This window comes from Penicillium cataractarum (assembly GCF_028827025.1).
Source record: "Penicillium cataractarum strain IBT 29864 chromosome Unknown utg000010l, whole genome shotgun sequence".
Lineage (NCBI taxonomy): Eukaryota > Fungi > Ascomycota > Eurotiomycetes > Eurotiales > Aspergillaceae > Penicillium > Penicillium cataractarum.
In genome coordinates, this window is record NW_026622746.1 from 191,199 (window position 1) to 213,765 (window position 22,567).

Here is a 22,567-nt window from a genome sequence, read left to right on the forward strand (position 1 = left end):
GTCATGCCGTTTGTTTTTCAACTTTCGTCTTCACCGCGGCGCGTGGCACATGCCAGCTCCCTTATTTTCTCTCCGCGCATTCATCTGCCCATGGTGACACTATGAGAGAGAATCGCCAGACTTTGAATTCATCAATCGAACGATGCCGCGCTCCTACTTGATCCCTTAGCGTATCTCTCCCCCGCCGCGCCGAACAAATTGACAGCCAATTTCAAGCCGCGCTCTATTCCCTTCGCGCCGAGGAACACAAGCTTAGACGCGATCATGGACGACCATGACCCCTTGAATGACACGCTGGACCGTCCTACGAAGCGACCGCGCCTTTCCTTTACCCCCGACTCGCCTGAAGACGCCGAGCAAGTATCGGGGGAGTGGGATCTACAAGCCGCGCGCGCCCAGAACGACCTACGACTAAAGTCGATATTCGAAGGGATTTTTGCAAAATACGGCAATGATTTCTCGGAAGTGGGCGATGAGATTGACTTGGAAACCGGGGAGATTGTGGTCAATAATGGCCACTTGCAGGGCATGCATGAGGAAACCGATATTGGAAACAAAGAAAAACCTTGGGAAACGGACCCCTTTGGCTCGGGCGACGAGGCCTCTGCTCAAGATGAGGAGGAGCTAGTCGAGTCCCACGATCATGCTTCAGGACGCAGTCCCCAAACCGAGTTATTGGGCTCTGGCACGGATGGAGATGCGAGTGTTTCGTTTTGTGATTCTGCGGTGGCGTCCTCAGGCCTCGGGCCTGGGATTCCAGCATCCAGTCCCTCGGTGTTGAAAGAAAAACCTTCATCAGCACTGCACCACATCGAGAAGGACCCCGGCCCAAGAGACCCTCTCTGGCAAGCCCCTGAACTGCCACCGCTCTTCACAACGCCCAAGGTCGATAAGCGACACGCCAACGTAACACCTCAGCTCCCAAACATCCCCCGACAACCCTCCCCACCCGGCTCCGGGTCTCTCTGGACAGTTCCGAGAAGACGTCCACCACAATCGAGTAAGCATGGAAAAGTCATAGCCACCCCAACCCCGAGCAAAAGCCGGTCTCGGGCGAAGCGCAAACACCAGTCAAGCCCTGTGGCGCGCGACTGGTCCTTTGCCAAAGTTGCCGACGATGACGAATCGGACGACCCGCTACAAGAGGAATGGCCATCATCGCCTCTGCCATTCCCACGCCAGATCAATATCACGAGCAAGCGAGACCTTGACAGTCAGATTAAACCAGCTGATGAAACCCTTCACGCTGAGTCGGTAATAATTACAAGTCGGGTTGATGCCAGCCGCGAATCACCTACCCAAGCGGATCCGTCTGTGCACGACCAATCGGGTATAGATCCTGAACAAGATGGTCAAGGCGACCACTCGGAACGAAGCCTAACAACGACGGATGTGCCACTCGAATATCATAATTTACAGTGCGATTTACCTTCACCGGTATCGCCTCACTCCCAGACCGTCGCTCACTCGCCATTAAAATACTCGCTGACCCAGGCCAATACCAAATTCTCGCCCGACGACATCAAGCTGATAGTCTGCATGCGATATGTACAAGAGAGAACTTGGAAAGAGGTTTTAGGTGCCCTACCTGGTCGTACCTTGACACAAATCTATCAGTGGAACCAGGTCCACTGGAGCGATCGTCGAGCATGTCCGCCCGAACTTTCAGTCCCTTGGACCCAGGCTGAGCTGGAAATCCTGGAATCACTCGCTGGTCGAACGGGGCTCTCTTGGCCTGAAATCATGGGCGAGCTATCCGAACGCTCCCAGTCAGAAGTCGAGTTCGAACTGCTTCGCCGTTGGGCTGGGGATGAGATTTGGGAGGGCGAACAGCGTGACTCACGAGCAACTGCCCCTGACCCAGCACTTTCTGCATCTGTACAATATGAAACGGAGAATAAGGTAATCAAAATTAACCCAGGTGACGACGAAGATGGTGAAACCAGGTCTGAGACATCGGCCACAGCAGTTGAGGATCACGATGTTGAAGAACCCACAGCCGTGGAAGAGCATGATGTTGAACTGCCTCCCCCACGGGAGCACCGCCAGTTTGAATTTGAGGATCTAGTCGATAGTGATGATGCTCATGGTGAGAATGAAAATGACGAGGTCATGCTCAGCAGTGGAGCATCCTCACCGTCCAAACTCTCCGCAATTCTCCTGGATAGTCCCATGTCGAGTCGTTACGGCTCGGTGACTCCCAAGAAGTCGCCGTTCAAGCGTCGGAGCTTTATATGAATAGCGTATACAATTACTGGCTGCTCGTTCGTTTTGCTCTGACTTGGACAATTTCGGGTTATCATTCCTCTTGTACTATCATACATACCTTAGACTATATCACATCTATTGAAAGTCCTCATCACGGGCATTAAGCACATCCTCCAACTTCGTATCAACAGCTCCTCCAACATCCCCAGCTTTGGCCCAGAACCGCGACAAGTGCCGTGACCCAGAGTCGGACAACACCGTCACAATGCGGTGACCCGGGCCAAGCTTCTGTGCCGTCTTGACCGCAGCGAAGCCTATAAGAGTCAGTATGTTAGCATGATAACTATCCGAGCAGAAAGGAGGACTTACAATTTACGGCACTGCTACTTCCAATGAAGATTCCATCCTTCTCAACTAGCCATCGAGCCATAGCCAGTGCTTGAGCATCTGTCACACGCACCGCATCGTCAACCAACTCCTTCCCAGCCTCGAAGTTCGCAGTGACACGGTTAATGCCAATTCCCTCGACGATGGTATCGACTTGCGGCCGTCGGCGCGTACCCTCCCGTTCCTTCAAATCAAACATAACGCCATATCGCACACGGTTATACAGTCCGCTCCCTTGCGGATCTGCAAGTACAATGGTAATATCAGGAAGCAGGGGCTTCAGATACCGCGCCACGCCAGAGATAGTGCCGCCAGTGCCTGCACCAGCCACGAAAGCGTCAATCCTGCCATTACATTGAGCATAGATTTCTGGACCAGTGCCGGCGTAGTGAGCGCGCCAGTTAGCCTCGTTCTCGAATTGGTCTGCGAAGAAACCACGGCCACGGACTTTGAGCTCGTGCGTCTCTAGATGGCCGTTGTCTTCAGAGGTCACTGGGACTGTGGTTGATTCCGTGTGCGCTTGGGCGAGTGCTCGTGCGCGATTGACAAAGTTCTCTTTTTCGACAATGGGAGCTGGAGGCACGCGGTCGACGATGGCGCCTAGCTTCAGGAGTAGATTTGATTTTTCAATTGCTTGGTCTGAAGGCATGCAGCTGTTTGACAGAGTTAGTATCGAGAGATAGTGCAATCATGTTGGGGAACATACATATGAGCCAAGAATCCTTTGGCACGAGCAAGAGTTGCAAGAGAGATTCCAGTTGATCCAGATGTGCCCTCATAAATCGTGTCGCCAGAGTATGGCGTTAAAATGCCGTTCTCTTCGGCCTGACATCTTGTTAGTATAGGTCGACTTGATGGCGCTGAACAGAAGGATGATTTCAACCCACAATCTCAATCATACTAAGTGCTACACGATCCTTCGAGCTCTGCCCGGCACCATTCAAAAACTGATCATGGAATCGTTAGATATATTTCACTGCGCCACACCCAGGTTCAGTATACATACTTCAGCTTTGCCCAAGATTTCACATCCTGTTGCATCTGATAGAGACTTGATGCGGAACAAGGGTGTATTTCCAATACATCCTTGAATACCCTCGACGATTGCCGGAGGCCCTGACCGGGCGACAAGTGTATCTGATGCTGGCTTGGAGTCTGCTGGTTTTTCGGGACGATCATTGGAGTAGAGCACCTCTCTACATACGAGTGCCAGAGAGACACCGGCCACAAATGCCGTACCGATATACACTGCAGAATGGACCGGCATTGTGCACTAACTTCTCCGAATGCCCTCTACCTCGAGGTCGGTGGAATGAACTTGATGAAAGTCGGGATCAGGCGCTCGGACCACTTGCGTGCTTGACTGACGGCCAGTTGAACGGCTCGGAATGATAGCTTGATGAGACGGTGATAATTGTTTCAAACTCAAGATTGAGTAAGTACGATTAAATCAAACATAAATTAAATACTAAATAGACGACTCGACGTTAGAAACCTGCTTGTGATGAATAGGATGCAATCTGTTGCCTCAGGCACGTGAACTGTTTGCCTGAGGCTGCAAGAAAGCTCCATGCTCATGCCGACCCCATATCCACCGATCCCCGAGATTCCAACCTTTCGCTTCAAGCATCATGGACTCACCCGTCCTCAACCAGCTGTTCCGACGGCTCTTCCGGCACCCGGCCTGCCAACAGTCATTACGGCAGCCACCGTCCTCAATCTCTCGCCAAACGCGCACATTTCTCACCCGGCGCACGCCCACCAAGCGCAAATCCCAGGGCGATGGCTTGCTCTGGACGAAGCGGGGAGACTACCCCAAGAACATTGACGAGGAGTACTGGTCATATCCGACAGTAACAGCGAAGGACTTGCGCAATCGGCGCGAGCGCCCACGGCAGGTCAAGATGCTGACGCGCGAATTCATTGACGGTAAGTTGGGAAGCTAGAGCTTGTTCGGGAGACTGAGAAACAGATTCTAAATCTCTCTTACAGACAGTCTTTATAACCCGCATTACGGTTACTTCTCGAAACATGCAACCATTTTCAGTCCCGGCGAGCCATTCGACTTCAATACCATCGAAGACGGACCTGCCTTTCACCGGCTCCTGGGCCAGCGATACACAGAGTTTGAGGACCTACTGGATGAGAAGAAGCCCGACATTGCACGACAATTGTGGCATACACCCACCGAACTGTTTAGGCCATATTACGGAGAGACAATTGCTCGGTATCTTGTCTCAAATTACAAGCTCACGCTGTACCCATACCACGACTTGATAATCTACGAGATGGGCGCTGGAAACGGAACGATGATGTTGAACATTCTGGATTTCATCCGTGATACAGACTACGAAGTGTACCAGCGCACCAAGTACAAGATCATCGAGATTTCCCCTGCACTTGCAGATCTTCAGACGAAAAATTTGCTGGATACCCTTAACGCCAAGGGCCACCGGGACCGGGTCGAGATCATTAATCGATCTATCTTCGATTGGGACACATACGTGCATTCCCCGTGCTTCTTCCTTGCTCTCGAGGTGTTTGATAATTTCGCCCACGACACCGTCCGCTTTAACACCCGTACCGAGCTCCCACAACAAGGTGGAGTTCTGATCGACGCGGACTGCGAGTTCCACGAATACTACAATACGCAGCTCGACCCTGTTGCCGCTCGCTTTTTGCGCGTCCGACAAGCTGCATCCCGGCGCCCATTCCCCAGCCCACTTGGTCCTTGGTATCTTCGTGGCATCCGCTCCGCACCACCTTTCCGCAAGGAGTTCTCCCTGCCCGAATATATCCCTACGAGGTTGATGCAGTTCTTCGACGTGCTGAATCAGTACTTCCCAGCACATCGTCTCGTGGCAAGTGACTTCAGTTCCTTGCCAGACGCTGTACCTGGGTTGAATGCGCCCGTGGTGCAGACTCGATACCAGCGGCGAACTGTTCCGGTGACAACTCCATTTGTAAGTTTTTACGACGTTAGAAATTCGCTTTCCCCTGCTAAGCTAATCTTTCTGCTATAGGTTCACCAGGGTTACTTTGACATTTTCTTCCCAACTGACTTCAACGTCGTCGAGGACGTGTACCGTGCAGTCACTGGTAAACTGACTCAGGTCATGAGCCACGAGGACTTTGTGGACCGTTGGGCCTATGTCGAAGATACGGAGACGCGGAATGGGGAGAACCCGTTGTTGACATGGTACAAAAATGCCAGTATGTTGATGACGGTGTAAATATGTACAATAGTTGGTTTAAACAGAATCATCATCATCCATTTGCTTGCCCCTCCACTTTACATGTCTCCCTAGCCGTAGGTTGGAAGTAATCCCGGCGCATGCCTCAGCATTATATGTGCTTTATGTTAGTACACGGTGCCAAACTCCACCCAGTTGGACTGCCATTGGGACACCTGGCAAAGTCGTCCATCCTCACGCTCACGCCACTCGTCAGATCCGACATTCGTCTTGCCGTACAGAACACTGTTCGGATCGTACTTCGCCTTAATCTTACGCAGGGCATCATAGTTGGTGCCGTAGAAGGCAGTCTTGAAGTCCGGCTGGCGGAAGTCACCCTATGAAGAATAGTTAGCATACAGCACGTGAGAAATATCGGTAAAGACGTTATGACACGTACCTCGTTCATGTAAGCACCAGAGTTGGGAGACAGTGCCTCCAACTTAGGAAGGAAATCCTCAGTCATCTGGCGTTGTCGCTCCAGCATCAGAGCTGGGTCATCCCATTCCCAGGGAGTGGTCAGGGTAGTATCGATGAGAGCCTCGCGCCAGGCAGGGAGAACGGCATTGTACACGTCTCCAGAAACCTTCTTGGAAACGTTCAAGCCGACACCGATGAAAGTAGCACCGGCTTCGGTGATGTCACGGTATGCCTGGACCAAAGCCGTGTTGTTGTTTTCCACGACAGATCTCGGCACGAGCCAGCCTCCATACTGCGCAGTGCCGACTTCGATAGTACCTTGCATGGCTTGGAATTGGTCATAGTAGGTATTGTATTGGCTGGCTGACATAGTATAGCTAATGCCCAGGCTGTCAAGATGGTTGGTGAAAGGCTTGAGCAGAGCAACCAGATCAGCAACTGGAATGTTAGGGGCCGTGATAGGGGAGATGGAGAAGAAGGCGTTGGTGTAGTACCAAATGGCCATGGCACCAGCATCAACGATGGACGGCAGATTGGTGTGGAAGACCTCAATCGTCTCGTAGAAGGTATCCTGACTGATGTTGGTAGGGTAGTAAGTCAAGTTGAGGCCAGACACAGGGGTTGCAGGGTGAGCTTTCGAGGTCATAGAGTAGACGACACCGTAGGTGCCACCACCGCCACCGCTAAGGGCCCAGAAAAGGTCTGAGTACTCATTGTCACGAGTGGCAGTAATGATGTTTCCTTTACCATCGACGACTTCCCACTTCAACACTTGGTCAGCGCCCAGGCCGTAGCGTGAAGCGAGCGCAGAATGTCCACCACCCTGGGAGTAACCGCCGGCAAGACCGACGGTCGGGCATTCGCCGCCAACGACCTGGAGGCCGCTGGCATCAGCCAGCTCATATGCTTCGAAACCCTGAATACCAGCGCCCATAGTGATGGCCTTGCCCTGATAGTGCGAGTCCTTGTAGTCGCTGATTTCAAGGTCCTTGAGATGATGGGTCCAAATGGCCAAAGCACCAGCTCCAGTGGATCGGCCATTGTAATCATGGCCCGTGTTTCTAACTACCAGACGTATGTTGTACTTAGTCGCAAACTTAATTGCGGTTGCAATCTGTTCTGGACAGGTCACGTTGACACTGTAGCGAACGTAATTGCCCAAGGTACAGGGCTTAGAAATGGCATGGTATGGGTCACAGGTGCCATTGGCAAAGAATGGTGCCATCACTGATGACGAGGAATCATAACTAGAAGAGTAGGTCAGTTCGATGGCCCCTTGATAGTTTAGTTATGCGAGTTAGCAAACATACTGTTCCTCTGGAAGCAACCATCCTGCCTTCAGAGTCGCACAAGTATCGGCGTTGTAGTTGGGCGTATGGCAGGGAGCTCCCAGCGGGATGTTCTTGATCAATCGGCCATCGATAGACTGATTGAATTGAGACCAGACTGCCTGAGACGGCCAGCACGCGTCACCAGGGAAGCAGCGACAAGCTGTCGAGGCCGCAGCCTGAGACGAAGCTGCCAACAGCGAAGCTGCAAGGAACTTCCAGAAAGCCATTTGTGTACGATTAAGGTACCTTGTACCGGATTGATGGGTCTGAAGATCCCCTGGCTTTTATTCAGACGGGGCAATGGAATTCAGGGGGTTGGTCGGCTTCGCTTAGATGACATTGATTCCGGCTAGAAGGTGGTACAGTACTCTGAGGCTTTGTAACTACTGCACGCTCTAAACTAGAGCATTTGCAACCACAACAACTTAAACAAGCCCCGCCCACACCTTGTGGTGCGGTGTGGGGATGAAGGATTTTTAGTTAAAGTCAACTCCCCGCTTAGCGGAAGACTTGCCCTGGTAGGCGCCGTAGGCTGTGCGCTGTGGAGACCAATTATTAACCTTGTTCCACCCATCGAGAGTTTTTATGGGAAATGAACCCGCAAACTCAATCTATTGCGAACGACTAACTCGTTCATCCTTGTCAGGGACACGTCCTATTATCTTAGCGATGTGGAATATGCGACATAATTATGCTGCTCGCATGTGGATATTAGTTATACAACGGACACTCCGGGAGCACTTTACCCGAACGACCTGAATAGAAACCATATCGCACCGCTAGTCTTGTCTGTGTGGATCTTGTTAGGAACGTGCAACTCGATGCAAGCTTTCTGGTTGAACCGCTAATCCATAATAACGATCGCGATATTTAAGCTTTCAACAAAGCGCATCTCGATCCCTCGAGACTTTATTTGCTGGCCCAAGAGTTGGCCATTAAGCCGTTCATGAGGATGTTTGGAAAGAGGGTGGGAAGGTTTGACCTAAAATAATCCAAAAAGATAATCACGCATAGCAGATTAAATTCTTCTCGGTACTCTAGCCTGATGTGTAATCTTCTACGGCCGAATCTGAGTTAGTGGAGCCAGATGAGGATCAGACAATAGGAATGGACTGTACCACAGACGAGAATAGTCTTTGTGTGGATCTGTAAATCATCCACCAATGGGATACTGTGAATTCAGAGTGGAAATAAGACCCGTTCCCACCATTGGCACATCATCAGCGGTTATTTCGACACGGTCAGTTTTTCCTTCTACTGTAGATTGTCCTGGCATACGCTAACTCACTAGAGAAATTGTCTTGCCTGCCGTAACTTCGCCTAATGCCTAACTAAATTAGCGATTAACTTAACCGCTCTCAGCACGGAGTAATTGGCCCAGGCCGACAGATGCAGATCCCCACCCAGAACGTTAATCGACGCCGTGTAAAGCCACGACTTCGACTGAAAATATGATTTAAGTACTCTTGGATTCACGAATGGCCTCAAGCATCAGAATCAGCATCCATATATAGGAGAGCGAAAATACTAGTAAATGGAAACCGCTGTAGGCGCAGAGTCGCAGAGCAGAAGTCGAAGATAGGCAACACCGAAGGAGTAACTTTATTGTTCCTAGGATCCAGGCCCTTTTTTTTGGAATAAAGTTTTAATCCCTGCAATAATTCCTCTCGACAGTGCAAAATATCTCAAAGCCGCTAGGCCCACCTCCTGAAAAACAAAGGATGAGTAAGTCATAATAAGAACAGAACTACTGTCTTCATACTCAAGACGAACCCTCTTTCTTCTCTTCAAATGGTACCCTTGAGGTAGTGTAATGTCTACACTACGCAATGGGCTGGGTATACAACCTCCATGGGGAAGATCCTCACAGTGAAATCTCTCGGGTGATCGCAATTTGCCTGGTCTTCTCCATCAGCGCCCTCCTGGCGATTATTTTACGCTTCTATGTACGACTTTCGACGAACAGAACCCCATGGGTAGACGACTATGCAGCATTGGCTAGTTCAATCTTTGCTCTAGCATATGCAGGAATTGCGGTAGTTCGTGAGTAGAGAACTGTGCTGGACTTTGAATGTTGGAGGGAGATTCGACTGACGGCCTCACAGAAACAAGATGGGGCCAAGGTCTCAGTGCTGCTTATTTCCCAAAGGAGAATGTCATCCCATTCAGCAAGGCGAGTCTTGAGATATCTTCTATTGACTCAATTGAGGCTGATTTATTGTAAATCGACATGCAGGTTCAATACGTGGGCGGTCCAGTCTACTGTCTCGCACTCCTCGGCTTCAAGGTCGCCCTGTTGACTTCATACCTGCGTATTGCAGGAGTAGTTAAGCTGTACCGAAAAGTCATTATTGCTGCCATTGTGGTTTGCGCCATCAACCAGCTAATTTTTACCGTCATCATCTCGGTTTCGTGCATACCAGTGAGCTCGCTCTTCCTCCTCAATCGACGGGATCTAACAGTCTTAGGTTGCAAAGCAGTGGGACTCATCTATCAAAGGGAAATGTATCGATACAATTCCATTTTACTTTGCCCTGGCAGGTACAAGTATCGGGTTGGACCTCGTCATCATTGCCTTACCGCTACCAGTGCTTTGGAGACTACAACTTCGTTTGAAGCAGAAGGTCATTCTCGCGGGACTCTTCGCACTCGGATTCTTTGTGACCGTAATTCAAATTATTCGAATTTTCACGGTCAAGGATTTGAAAACGTACACCGATAGTAAGAACATTGTGATTTGGTCTTGCATTGAAGTCAGCCTTGGGGTAAGAAAATATTTCTCAAATGACCAAAGCACGATGGAGCTAACCGGATTGCTAGGTTATCGTTTCCTGCATCCCAACCTACGGTCCACTGTTCAAAGCCTTCGCATCCACCGTCAACTCATACCGCAACAATGACACCTCACGATCTTATCAACTCGGCTCGATACACCCGACTACCAAGTCGGCGGCTTCTCGCAAGAGGAGTAACTTTGAGCTTATATCTGAGTCAGAGGGGGCGCAAATAACAGTGGTTGTGTCGGCTGACGGGGGCCGGAAGAATTACAGGACGCAGTCACACGGTGGTGATAGCGAGGAACATATTCTGTCCCCAACCGGGAAGATCTAATAGACGCGGATACAGGTAGAAGGGTCTCATGACTAGGACTACGAGGTTTTAGATTACTTTCTTATGTACAGCGTTTACTCATAATTACCTTGAAAGTGCTCTAATTCATAAAAACCGAGGTAATTTAGCCAAGAAGAATACCCAAAGAACTAAAAAATGTAGATCCGAGTCAAAGACATGAACAAGACAATCTCAAGTCCCATATTAGGGCAGTGCTTCGAGGTCAAAGGAAAAGGCACTTGATAGCACTAGCCAAGCGCTGCAACCTGGCTATATGAGCTGTGTCACTCGCCTTGTTGAATTTTTGGACTGCGATCGCAAGATCCGTGGTAAGCTCCGTTGATGGGCGAACGATGTCCTCAGAAATGGGGTGACTACCAATTGCAAGGGCCCTCCAAGAGACCCTGAGAACGAGTGCACACTTTCTGATAGCTCGGTCCTCTTGCGTGTGTTTCCAAGCCAGGAGGTCGTCTTCAGTCAAAATCCCTGCATCTCTTTTCCTCTCTTCAGCTTGCACGAATGGGACCAATCCGCGTACGACAGCTCGAACCAACCTTGCAGATTCAAAGTGACCAATAATTACCCCCTCATCTACAGAGATAAGCTCCTGGAGCATGGTCTCGCCTTCCTCTGTGAGTCGTGAAGCAATTTTATTAAGCAATGCGGCCCAATTTCCGGGTCCAATGTGGTCACCTCTATGACACTTGAGCCAGCGAACTGATTCGAGGCAATTTTCCTCTACTGCAAACTCAAAGGGAGCTTTGCCATTGAACCAATGCGCGTAAGTCTTGGAAACACGGGAGTTCTGATGGAGATAATCCAGAAAGTCTCGGCCATTGAAGATCGCCCCGTGATATACGTCTTCGAAGGTACAAAGATCTACACCAACACTCTTCAACCTCTCTGCCATACAGGGAGATGCGAATCTGGACATTGAGGATCTGTATTTAGACAGTTCACAACTGAAAGCGTTTAGCTCTGGGGTTTCTGCAATTCCATTCCTAAATGCTTCCGGGTAATTAATCCTCTTGAGCCGAGGCTCCAGAAATTCCAAGAGCTCTTCGATGAAACGAACTTTTCTACCTTTCACAAGGAAGTCGATTGGCCTGTCTACAGTGTTAGACAGGTAATTTGAGAATGACCAGAGCAACGGCAACGTCTCAGGCTGCTTTGTGAAGAAGTATTTCAGCATGGTTAGCGACCCAGCTTCGATAGCGAGAGACACGAAGTTCCAACCATTTGTATTGGCCCCAGAGCATTGCAGCCCACGAACGCGATTTGATATCCATTCAAAACATGCTGGACAGTTAGCACATATTATTTCCGTAAGAAGATCAGATTTTGTGTTGACATCTTCTTCGATAGCGCGAGGTTCGACGTTTGGCCGTGAGTCCAAAGGCATAGGACCCCAGATAGTATCTCTCCAGGGGTGTCACTTCACCTCACTCAGCCTCTCAGAGAGATACCTCAAAGCTTTTCTGGTTCGTAGATAACCGCCCATGTGCATTGAGACTGCTTTGTTGGTGCTATACGACAGTTTCCGGATATCGCAAATGGTACTGTGGCTCAGTCGACCATCTCCCATCAGAATCTCATCTAGGATCATCCAGATTATGTCCAATGGCAATGATCCTAAGCTGCCGGGAAATTGTAAGGGATTGAAACTCCCTGGGCATTTTCCATCATACGAACCATGTGGAAGTTTCTCAAGCGATCTGGTCAGAGCTTCTACCTTTGCTTTAGAGGAGGCAGGGCGACAAGTTGAAGGTTCCATGATAATTTCAAGGCGTGCAAGCCCTAAATAGTGGTAGGGGTGGCGAAATGATTGTGTAAGATGACTGGTCGGCACAACGTTGCTCAGGTGGATGTGTCCGCAAGGTGCCACGATTATCGATAAAAAAGTAAATCACTTCCAGAGAGCCATAGATTGTTATAAATACTAATTATCTGGGGGCATACCGGAGATTTGGGAAGTAAGTCTTTGTTAAGAATGCTATTGTGTTCAAATCTCAAGGCATGGTCTGCATTGTCTCCTGTGTCAACGATCGAACTCATCAATGTCAAAGAACCGAGGAGAAAGAGGAATATCTATATTAAGAGGTTAAGACAACAATATTTAATTTAAAATTGGAGAGCACCGCTTATTGGTAGCACTTTCCCGCTTATAATGGACCCTATAATCGAGAGGGTTAAGCCAATTTGCTACGGCGCGGTGGACAAAGGTCGCACACAAAGACTTGAGCAGTATGAAGTAAAATACACAAAATCCATTGCAAGTTGTATTTGAAACTATTTTACTGTGTGATATTGTACAGTATCATTAAAGTAGCGGCTTGTAACTCAACGGTCGATTGTCAATGTTAAGGTGCTCGAGGACAGCTCAAATGGCATGTTCGATAGAATATTGGAGGGTTTCAACATGATTTAAGCATATTTCTGTTGTGATACAATTAACTGGAGCGTAGTTGCGGAGTTGTAGCGACAATTAATATTATCGTTCTGGGATCTGATCCCGAAACCTTTGAGAACCAGACTGGCAGGGGAAAAGCCTCTGAGATTCTCATACGGGGGGATCGGGACGAGTTTTCTTAGGGAATGATATGCATGAACCCGATAATTGGACTGGCAGGCTCGTTCCCACTAGCTATCTGCGGCGCTTGACTTCCCGCAGTCTATGTAGAAGCTCCTCCATCTCACCGAGAATTTCCTCTTCTTCGTCGATCTCATGCTAACCCTCCGTATCGTCGGCCGGGTAACCGCTGCTCGGTGTCAGTAGAGGCTCAAGAAGGGTAAATGGGAGCCTGTACTCACAACCAGGCCACAGAGTCCTCGTAGCTCACCACGTAGAGACCCCGGAACTGAAACTGGCCCTAGATCAATACACCTTAGCGACTAGAGACCACTGGGAAGCAGACGGACTTACACAGTGCTTGGTCTCAATGTGCCTCCGCACGACCGCTGCCACGCCACTTTTGATCTCGCGTCCATCACGCGTGCTAGAAAGGCATTTTAGCGCGTATAGACCAAGAAGTAATTGATAGTCTATAACCTTGGTTGGTATGGACAGAATGGAGACTTGAACGCACACCGAGGAATACCCTGAAAACGATGGTTAATTTTCTTGGAACATGTATCGTTCATTCAGCTTATTGGTAAGGAAGATAAAGCATTCAAGGAGAAGAAAACTCACAATAGGACCAGTCATATTGAAAAAGTTGTAACGAGGGTCCTCCATGTGTGATGGATATTCGCAGATCCAATATTCTCTACAGGTAATCAGTCAAATGTTCGGATGCCTTCCATTAAAGAGATACATGCATGACTGAGTCCGAATTAATCTCCGCAGCGTGCTCCCGAAGGTCTTTCATCACACGCTCCGCCTGTTGAGAATTGTCTTTAGGGGCAGGGAGACTGGGAATGTCTGGTAACTTCTGATATTTCTGCACCACTCTTGACTTTTTGCGGATTCGTCTTCGGTTGTCTGTCCGGTTAAGAATATCCTTTTCCATGCTACCACCTGTAGTGGGCTGTTTCTTTTTCTTGGGGACCATGAATTATGACCATAAGGGGATTGAATCGGAGCGTAAATAAGGTGAGATTCTTGAAGGTGTTCTATCTCAGACGCAACCAAGGGTGTCAGCAAGAACCAAGCAAGGGATACAGACATCTCTTCAATTTTCTCTCGCCGGCCGAAGATCATCGCGGTTTCAGCTAGAGACACTTGTAGCAGCAAGAAGGGTGTTGGTGCGAGACCACTGTACGTGACACACTCATATCACCTGTTTGGGGGCTGAGCACAGCACCTCACATAACTTTCCTTGCGATGAACCAGGCTGCCGGTGAATGGCATTCGAGATTGATCGAGGTTGAGACTTACTGAGGAGGAGGGGTGATATGGAAAAAGATGGGGGGTGGGGAAAGTAGGGAAGACAAAGATCCTGGGAGGAGGAGGAGAAGAAGAAGGGAGGGGAAGCTTGAGCATCTTGAATTCGCGGCTATTACCATTCTAGGAAGCTTCCTGTCACTTATTTAAGTCATTTAATTGTAACTTACTGGGCTAGCAAGCAAGGCACAAATATCAGTGTTTGTCAAACCGAGGCCTTCCGCATCGTCGTCTCTTCAGGCTTGCTGCTTTTGGCACAGTACAGAGATGATTTTGACAAAGTCTGCGCTTTTGACCTTTATGTTCAAATTATCCCATGAAAAGTCATTGCAAGTCCTCCATATCTAGATTACTCGCAATCACGGTCCAACGTAGCATCGATGCCTTCCTCATGCCCGCCCTCCGTACAAACGCCGAATGTGTATCCAGTCGCTGGAATATGTAAACATGGCAAATTATTGTATTATGCGGTGGTAACCGTGTTTGTTGTAGGTAGAATTCTAAGACTGGCGCTGTACTCGCCATGATCGAGATCCCGGGCATAGCTTTGTCTGCTAGCACTCGAATTAGCTGTAACCCAGTTGATAAATTCGAGGTTCCTCCAGTTAAGATATTACGTAGCTCATCTCTGGCAAGTTTGGAGGCGACAGAGCAAAAAATTGCAATTCAATTGCCAAAACGGCGACGTACTCATCAGTTGCACAATGACACAATGAACCTGCAACCAGACGAAAAGCCTACCTCGGCATGGCAAACATACGTAACTCTTTCCGAGGTAATAAGTCTTGGCAAGATATACACAGAATCATTTCGTAATTACCCGTACCGTAATTATGTTACCGGTTCCCAAGTAGTGCGGTAACCATCGAATAAGCTCAATTCCGAAAGAGCTGGTGAAGCGCAAATAGTAGGATTATGGACTTTGTTTCTTGCATAGTTCGAAGTCAGAGTGTATGATTTCAAGACTCCTTCGTTGTATTCACCAGATGAGCTTCGGAAGGCATCGAACATCAAATGTAAGTCAGGACCTTCCTGTCCGAGGTTCCCTCCTGGTTGTTTCCAGAACCAGTGCTCGTTTCTGTCTGCGAGGCCCAGGGTCCTTTCCCTTTCTCCTTCCTGGCCTTCACTGCCTAGATAATCTAATAGAGGTCTTGATTCCTTGCTTTACTTCCTACTTCCTTGCGCTTGGCGATACATCGCCATCAGCAGCTACTTGTCTCCTGCCCTCTGTGGTCTACACAGGTGCATTCAGAGGTAATGGAATTTGTCTTCACGAGAGTATCCAAGTCGGCTGGCCGTATTTCTTTCAATTGACTCAAAATATTCTCATCTAAATACAAATATACAATTCTATCATCTAGACTAACAATCTATAAATCAAAGTATGGCAATCCCAGTAAAGGCTCGAGAGCTATCTGTGTATAGCAGTGACTTTGACTCGCCGGTCAGACCGCAGCGATATACACTGCCACCGAGATCTGTAACATAGACCGAGTTGTTTTCGACATCCAACTTCAGTCCAATCGTTTCGTTGAAGTTCCGTGCCAATAATTCGGGCTTCTGGGACGCCGAGCCCTGGCCAAGCTTGTTAAGCCGAACACGATTGAGAGAATTGCCAAAAGGAATCTCGCCACGGTCTGTCCAGTATAGCCAGCCGTTCGGTTCATCAACTTCAAGATCGATGGGCTCTGGAAGCCCATTCTGAACACATTCGATATCCGACCTCGTCGAAGGATGCTGACCCACTGGGGTCGAGATATTGGCACAAAAGATGCGACCCTGTCCGCCCTTGGATGGACCTTTCTGTGTCCAGTAAAACTTTCCCAGTTTAGGAGCAACAGCAATACCGACGCACCAATTTTTGGCATCTTGGGCTTCCTCAAGGTTATGCGAGTTACCAGCTTCTACGATCTTCTCTAAGCTGGTACCGTCAAAGTTGCAGCGGTAAACACAAAGACCTTCACGATCGGAGAAGTACAGTTTGTTTGAAATGCTGTCGAGGGCCAACTGCTTGGGTGTATTGATCCTTCCCGATGGTATGATGGTCTCAACAAGCTTGGTCTGGGGGTTGTACGAGAGCACGCTCCCATCCACCTCACCAGGAACCCCCATGTTGGTCCAAAATAGTCGTCCAGTCTTGGGATCAATGGCTAGGCCATCAGGCAAAGCCTGATTCTCGACGAGAGTTTGTTGAATCTGTCCATTTGCTGAAATTTCAACGATGGAACCAGATGTCGCTGATGGTGTAGCGGAAGACAACCCGATGTCTAAAACCACGAGTCGAGGCTCTTTGGAAGCTTGTTTTTCTTCGGGTACTTGGGGCGGGTAAAGTCCACCTTGAGAGCTTTTCGTGCCCAATTTCCCATCGTTGATGTAGAATGCTTGGAGGTAATCAACGGTATTCTTGGGAGAAAGGCCACGTTCCTCAACATAATGCGATTCAATAAAAGCGACCGTATCGAGGCCGACATCTAAAAGGAATGTCAGCAAATCATCAATGTCTCTCAATGGACTGTTAAAACTCACCATCCATAGTCCTGCAAGGGGTTGAGCCTCCCTTGACGAACATTTCAGTCCACAAAGAGTCTATCTCTTCCGGAACCGAGACACCTTCCGCCAGAATGGTCAAGGTCTCTCGTTTGACAGCTGCCCAAAGGCGGTTGAATATAAATCCCGTGGACTCCTTCCGGGCGACATAAGGCAAGGTTGCTCCTTCCTTGCAGCGATCAATGATGAAAGGGAAGATGCTCCTCTCGGTATGACCGTCAGTCATGATCTCGACGATCATACACTGTGGCGGCATATAGTAGTGCATGTTCAAAACTCGGCTCTTGCCAGCCTCTGAGACCTTTTCTAGCATTTCAGACGACTTGTAAGATGACGAGTTCGACGCCAAAATGCAGTCGGCTGGTGCCAGTGAATCAAGTTCCCCGAAGGTATCAATCTTCAATTGGATCTTCTCGGGAACAGCCTCAATCACAAGCCAGCAATTGGCTACAGCGTCTTCTAGATTCTCAAACGCGTGCACAGCACCGACTTTCTTGCCGGTCTTCTGAGCGTAAAGGATGGCATTTTCCTGGATGTAGGCAATTCCATCGTCCCGTTGTTGCGCACTTGGATCGCGCAGCCGTACATCAAAGCCAGCAGAGGCCCAGATACATCCTTAATATTATGGTCAGTGGAGGTGTTAATCTACTGAAGCAAGTAACGTTTACCTATCCGTCTTCCCAGAACTCCAGCTCCAAGAATGGCCACAGGCCTGGACTTATAATCGTCGGGAGGTGTCCATGAAGATGACATTGCGCAGTTCAGGATTTCGTATAGAATCAACTTGAATTTTGCAGTATAAAGAAAGGGAAAATGATCTTATTCTGGTACCCAAGGGTGGATTCATGGGCGATTAATATACTCATTGTGGAGATATTCCTGTACAGTCGCTATGCTTGTTTCTAGTTGGACAACAAGTACACAATCTTGTCCGAGTTATCCACGGCTTTTCAGGCAACTAAACGGGGATTTTCCATTACCTCGGAAGATCCAAAGGATAATAGGAACAGGATACCGAGATCTAATCGGTGAAGAACCTTAAGCTTTCTTACCGTCTCCGCCCGATCCCGATGTTATCGGGTTGCCGATTACCCTCGGCGTCGTGCCGAAATTATAGCTCGTTGTCTCGCCCATGACGTTGCCTCTATAATGCCCCACTGTGGAGGCTCTGGGAGATTCCTGTCTCGGAAGTTACTAAAATACCAAAACAGATCGTGTTACTACTATCACTATCTATGATTATACACGCACGTATCACTCTCCCGCGGAATGAAGCGGCCTATCGCAGGCTCGTTGTCTGTTGGTCGGTCTTGCGTCCCCGTCGAGGGCACATTTCATAGCACTTTACAAAAGATTAAAGGTAGAAATGAAAATGAGGCTAAGTGATGTCTAAAGATAGATGAATCTGACTTAATTGAACAAGAATTGACTGCAAATTAAATAAAATCACTCAAAAGCGAAAGAGAAGCAAATTCCGAAAGCCGAAGAATCAACGGCCACAATTAAAAGCAAAAGATCTGATCGGTCATCTTGGAGACAGAGCCCGGGGCTTGAAATCCGAGAGAACACAGTGCCTTTTTCGAAGCATTGATCATCCCAGGTGGTCCACATAGCATGATCTTCGTATCACCAGAAGGTGCCGGTAATTTGTCTGCCATAACTTGCGGTGTCACGTAGCCCTTCCCATATTTCCACTTTTGCGGAGGCTGGTCTAGCATGTACCAGATCTTCAGATTTTTGGGGTATCTGCGAGCAAATCTCTCCAGCTCCTCGCGCAGCAAAATGTCTTCTTCCGTGCGATTGGCGTAGATCAGACTGATTTCCGTGGTATCAGTTTCGTCTTCGCAAATGGCACGAATCAGTTGGTACATTGGAGTGATACCGGTTCCACCAGCGATCATGCCAATGCGTCGGCACAGGTTCTTTTGGTATTTCATGGTACCCTTGGGGCCTCGAAAGAGGACCTTGTCACCAACCTGTAGGCCGGCAAGGTATGAACCAGTAAGCAAACCATCTGGGTAGCACCTGATCACTAATTCCAGTACCCCAAGATCCAGGTTGTTCGATGTTGGCGTATAGGATCGAGAAACGGACTGGCCCTTGATGTTGGCTTTGATGGCCACATGCTGACCGATTGGAAGACCAATGACATCCGCAGAATGAGGAAGTGCGAAGATGAATCTGTATACACTTGGTGCAAGCTGCGTTTTCGCAATGAGTGGAAGCTCTTTGAAGTCCTTAGGCTCCAGAAACCCTTTGACGAGGTGCGGGTCAACTTCTGCAAGTTGTTTGCTCTTGAAGTGCGACGGATAACGGGTAAAGCCAGACTTTATTTGAGTAAGTTTCAACAATTTAGAGCCGACGACAGCAGCAATAGATGTGTAAACACTCGCGGCAGTAAGGAAACCATTGGAGAATCCCCCTTGTCCGAGGCTTAGTTTCGGCATCGGAATCGTGTGTATCCAGTTGGACAAGTTCTTGAAAAGCCAGGCATCGAGCTTTCCATGGCATAGATAACCGCGATAATGGAGGAAAGCCAAAAAGGTGAAGCCACCAACCGAGCAAAAAGTCATGGCAATCTTGCCACCAGTGGTGCTTGACGGCTTTTCTGTGACTTGTCGTTGTGGCTGCTGGATGACCCGAATGGGCTTGGGTCTTGTAAATTCGCGGGCACTTTGAAGGGTGCCAATTAGATAAGTCTTCAAGATCTCGTCGGCATCTTCAGAGTGCCCAACATCCTCGTAGGCGGCGGTGGCGTCTGTTCCGGCGACATCATAGAGGGCATCCGCTCCACCAGGGTGATCGCGGACGTAGTTTGTAACATCATAAACTACATCGTATATGTTAGAAACTGCATTGAAAATATCAAATGACTCTCGCGAATTTAACTCACCTTTCCCGTGCACGGCGATCCATAGATCAGTTTTTGTCTTGTGCAATGCAAGATCCTCTGGTGTGTACTCCTTGAAGAGGGACATTTTGACGGCTAGAGATATAATGCTTACAGAGCCAGGCGATGGTCTTTTGTTAGGAAGATGAGAAGGTGTGTCTCCAAGGGCAATAAAGACACGAAAGGGTTGATTGATTTCAGGCCGGCAAGTGCACGCTATATAGTACTATCCACCGCGGCCGAGGTTGGAGGGAATTGATCCTTACGCACTATTACTCTTTGAAAAAGTACGAATTTTCATTATAATAATAGGCAATAGGCTTGCGAATTCTCCTCAGGAGTTGATTCTTGCACGGGGGATTATCCCGTGGTCCGTCTTCCTCGGGAAGCCGAAGGCCAGTGGGTCGGGATGCTTGGTGTGTATGTTTCCGAGGTAGGCCTTTCCGAGGTAAGGACAAATGGTGTCACTCGGTGGCTTTGTGCTTTTAGTCCGGCTCGCAGCGATAGCTACGTAAAAATAGAATAAGATTGCAGGCACAAAATCATTTCTAGAGTACTTAAGTCATGGTCTTCCTCGAGTCAAAATCGTCTTTAGTTGCAAAGTCAAGTTTTCCCTTACAATGACTGTACAACAGTTCTACTTGCTGGGCGATGATCCCTCATCCTCCAGGTCTATCAAAGTCGAATCGACACTGGACATCAATGGCCTCAAGGGCCTTGTAGCAGCGCATTTTGCTATTGTTGAACCGAGTGGTAGGTACCACGTCTACCCTATTCCTGACTTCAATTCCTGACTAGTTACAAGGGGTTGGCTTCCTGAGCCAAGATCGGGCATTGCTTGATGTCACAGAAGTGATTACGGCGCCGGGGCAGGTTGCTATTACCATCGATGGTCACGAAATTCGTGATCCACCCGGGCCTGCCGGCTTGCCCTATGTTGGAAACTACTTCGAGGTTTACCCTGACCACCTTGGTAATCATCAACGTCTTTTCGAGCAATTTGGACCGTTGATCAAGACAACAAACATGGGCCGAACTACCTATCAGACCAACGATCCGGAAATTTCTGCCATCGTTTTAACCGAGTCTGATTTCTTCACTAAGAAGATTAACGAAGCCCATCCACTCTATGCCCTAAAACAACCAGCTGCCGGGGTGTTCCTCGGTGACACCGATACTCCTGAGTGGAAGGTTGCCCATAAGTTTCTTCCTCCTGCTCTCGGTCCAAAAGCAGTTCGTCACTATGCTCCAACAATGCAGAAGACGGTCGAGGATTCCTTCCGTGTCTTTGATGCTTTTGATCAAGAAGAGGAGGCCTGGAACGTCTATCGCTATATGTTAAAACTAGGCTCACAAGCCGTCGGCAAACTGACTCTTGGTTTGGATTTTGAGCATTTCAATGAGCCCGACGCTCCACTGCACGAAATGGTCCATCTTATCGCCGAGGTTCTTTCCTTGAACAAAAAGGTCACCTCCAAAGGTGACTGGTATGCACGAATGCCATTTGGGGATCCTCAGAGGCTGAAGCGTACAAAGGCACGTATTGAGCAAATGGTGGAAGAATCAATTCAGAAGGCCGCACGAGGTGGCGTTGAGGATCTCCCCCTTCAGGATGCGGCACTTCAGGCCTCTAATATGGTTGGTATGTTTGCCGTATCCTAATTAGATTGTGTCCTGTCTCTAATCTTGAGCAGATTATGCCATTCGCGCGACCGACAACAAAGGCGAGAAACTGCCGAAGTCTAGCTTAGTATGGGCACTTATCGTCGCAACCGGTGCTGGATTCACTACAACGAGTTCTCTTCTCTCGTGGCTTATATATGGCCTTGTTACCTATCCATGCATGCAAGAAAGACTTTTGCAGGAGCTGATTGATCATGGTATCGACGAGAAGACGGAAATTACCGCCGATGTGACGGACCGGCTGGAATTCTTGGACAAGTACATCAAGGAGACTCAACGTCGTCACAATCCTTCGTTCCAGCCTGGTCGCACGGCCAAGGTCGATTTGGTTCTCCCTGGGGGTTACAGATTGCCGAAGGATGCTGTTGTGATCCCTGCGCTGCACCATATTCACAACAATCCGGCCCTATGGGACAACCCACAGAGGTTTGATCCCGATAGGTGGGATACAGACGCGGTGAAGTCCAGGCACAAGGCAGCATATATCCCATTCGCAACAGGACAGAGGATGTGTATTGGTTTCAACTTTGCCCTCCAGGAAATCAAGGTTTTCCTTCCAAAACTCATCTATCGATACAAGTTCACTCGTGAAGGAGATGGGCCTATCGAATACGATCCCATGTTTCAGCTGATTCGACCAAACAACCTATTTGTTCGTGCACAGCGACGAGTCAAGTGGCCCCCGAGAACGGAAAATCTTTGAAGCTCGGAAGGCCGTCCAGCGATTTGCTCTGTTGGCCTTGAAACCAGGGGTGGGCTAAACTCTACTTTCCAATTTTAGAAATTTAGGCAATCTTCAGATCGTATTTATAGACTACTAGTAAATTTACAGCGTCTAATATAATTCCAAAGTCATGGAGGTAGTTCCGAATTG

General features: G+C 48.8%; 10 protein-coding genes across 10 annotated transcripts; 4 read left to right on the forward strand and 6 right to left on the reverse strand.

Annotated features, from left to right (window-relative positions):
- Positions 1 to 264: 264 nt before the first annotated feature.
- N7496_012227 (Myb-like DNA-binding domain protein) lies at positions 265 to 2,238 on the forward strand (the record flags this gene model as incomplete). The annotated part of the gene is made up of 1 exon (XM_056705140.1): positions 265 to 2,238. The coding sequence occupies one exon, from the start codon at positions 265 to 267 to the stop codon at positions 2,236 to 2,238; it is 1,974 nt and encodes a 657-aa protein (XP_056549038.1).
- Positions 2,239 to 2,343: 105 nt separating this feature from the next.
- Positions 2,344 to 3,862, reverse strand: N7496_012228 (putative cysteine synthase; the record flags this gene model as incomplete). The annotated part of the gene is made up of 5 exons (XM_056705141.1): positions 2,344 to 2,522; positions 2,578 to 3,248; positions 3,302 to 3,420; positions 3,483 to 3,542; positions 3,602 to 3,862. The coding sequence occupies 5 exons, from the start codon at positions 3,860 to 3,862 to the stop codon at positions 2,344 to 2,346; spliced, it is 1,290 nt and encodes a 429-aa protein (XP_056549039.1).
- Positions 3,863 to 4,226: 364 nt separating this feature from the next.
- On the forward strand, positions 4,227 to 5,828 carry N7496_012229 (class I SAM-dependent methyltransferase; the record flags this gene model as incomplete). Its single annotated transcript, XM_056705142.1, has 3 exons — positions 4,227 to 4,524; positions 4,588 to 5,558; positions 5,619 to 5,828. The coding sequence occupies 3 exons, from the start codon at positions 4,227 to 4,229 to the stop codon at positions 5,826 to 5,828; spliced, it is 1,479 nt and encodes a 492-aa protein (XP_056549040.1).
- A 128-nt stretch (positions 5,829 to 5,956) lies between these two features.
- N7496_012230 (FAD-dependent oxidoreductase) lies at positions 5,957 to 7,806 on the reverse strand (the record flags this gene model as incomplete). Its single annotated transcript, XM_056705143.1, has 3 exons — positions 5,957 to 6,166; positions 6,229 to 7,495; positions 7,559 to 7,806. 3 exons carry the CDS (start codon positions 7,804 to 7,806, stop codon positions 5,957 to 5,959), a joined length of 1,725 nt encoding a protein of 574 aa, XP_056549041.1.
- Positions 7,807 to 9,408: 1,602 nt separating this feature from the next.
- Positions 9,409 to 10,690, forward strand: N7496_012231 (putative integral membrane protein (Pth11); the record flags this gene model as incomplete). The annotated part of the gene is made up of 5 exons (XM_056705144.1): positions 9,409 to 9,622; positions 9,685 to 9,752; positions 9,816 to 10,001; positions 10,048 to 10,344; positions 10,400 to 10,690. The coding sequence occupies 5 exons, from the start codon at positions 9,409 to 9,411 to the stop codon at positions 10,688 to 10,690; spliced, it is 1,056 nt and encodes a 351-aa protein (XP_056549042.1).
- A 223-nt stretch (positions 10,691 to 10,913) lies between these two features.
- On the reverse strand, positions 10,914 to 11,882 carry N7496_012232 (uncharacterized protein; the record flags this gene model as incomplete). Its single annotated transcript, XM_056705145.1, has 1 exon — positions 10,914 to 11,882. The coding sequence occupies one exon, from the start codon at positions 11,880 to 11,882 to the stop codon at positions 10,914 to 10,916; it is 969 nt and encodes a 322-aa protein (XP_056549043.1).
- A 1,536-nt stretch (positions 11,883 to 13,418) lies between these two features.
- N7496_012233 (uncharacterized protein) lies at positions 13,419 to 13,925 on the reverse strand (the record flags this gene model as incomplete). The annotated part of the gene is made up of 5 exons (XM_056705146.1): positions 13,419 to 13,449; positions 13,502 to 13,560; positions 13,614 to 13,686; positions 13,779 to 13,789; positions 13,881 to 13,925. 5 exons carry the CDS (start codon positions 13,923 to 13,925, stop codon positions 13,419 to 13,421), a joined length of 219 nt encoding a protein of 72 aa, XP_056549044.1.
- A 2,025-nt stretch (positions 13,926 to 15,950) lies between these two features.
- On the reverse strand, positions 15,951 to 17,873 carry N7496_012234 (uncharacterized protein; the record flags this gene model as incomplete). Its single annotated transcript, XM_056705147.1, has 3 exons — positions 15,951 to 17,044; positions 17,100 to 17,735; positions 17,789 to 17,873. 3 exons carry the CDS (start codon positions 17,871 to 17,873, stop codon positions 15,951 to 15,953), a joined length of 1,815 nt encoding a protein of 604 aa, XP_056549045.1.
- Positions 17,874 to 18,622: 749 nt separating this feature from the next.
- On the reverse strand, positions 18,623 to 20,098 carry N7496_012235 (putative cytochrome b5 reductase; the record flags this gene model as incomplete). Its single annotated transcript, XM_056705148.1, has 2 exons — positions 18,623 to 19,950; positions 20,014 to 20,098. The coding sequence occupies 2 exons, from the start codon at positions 20,096 to 20,098 to the stop codon at positions 18,623 to 18,625; spliced, it is 1,413 nt and encodes a 470-aa protein (XP_056549046.1).
- A 532-nt stretch (positions 20,099 to 20,630) lies between these two features.
- N7496_012236 (cytochrome P450) lies at positions 20,631 to 22,396 on the forward strand (the record flags this gene model as incomplete). The annotated part of the gene is made up of 3 exons (XM_056705149.1): positions 20,631 to 20,763; positions 20,816 to 21,652; positions 21,705 to 22,396. 3 exons carry the CDS (start codon positions 20,631 to 20,633, stop codon positions 22,394 to 22,396), a joined length of 1,662 nt encoding a protein of 553 aa, XP_056549047.1.
- Positions 22,397 to 22,567: the final 171 nt, after the last annotated feature.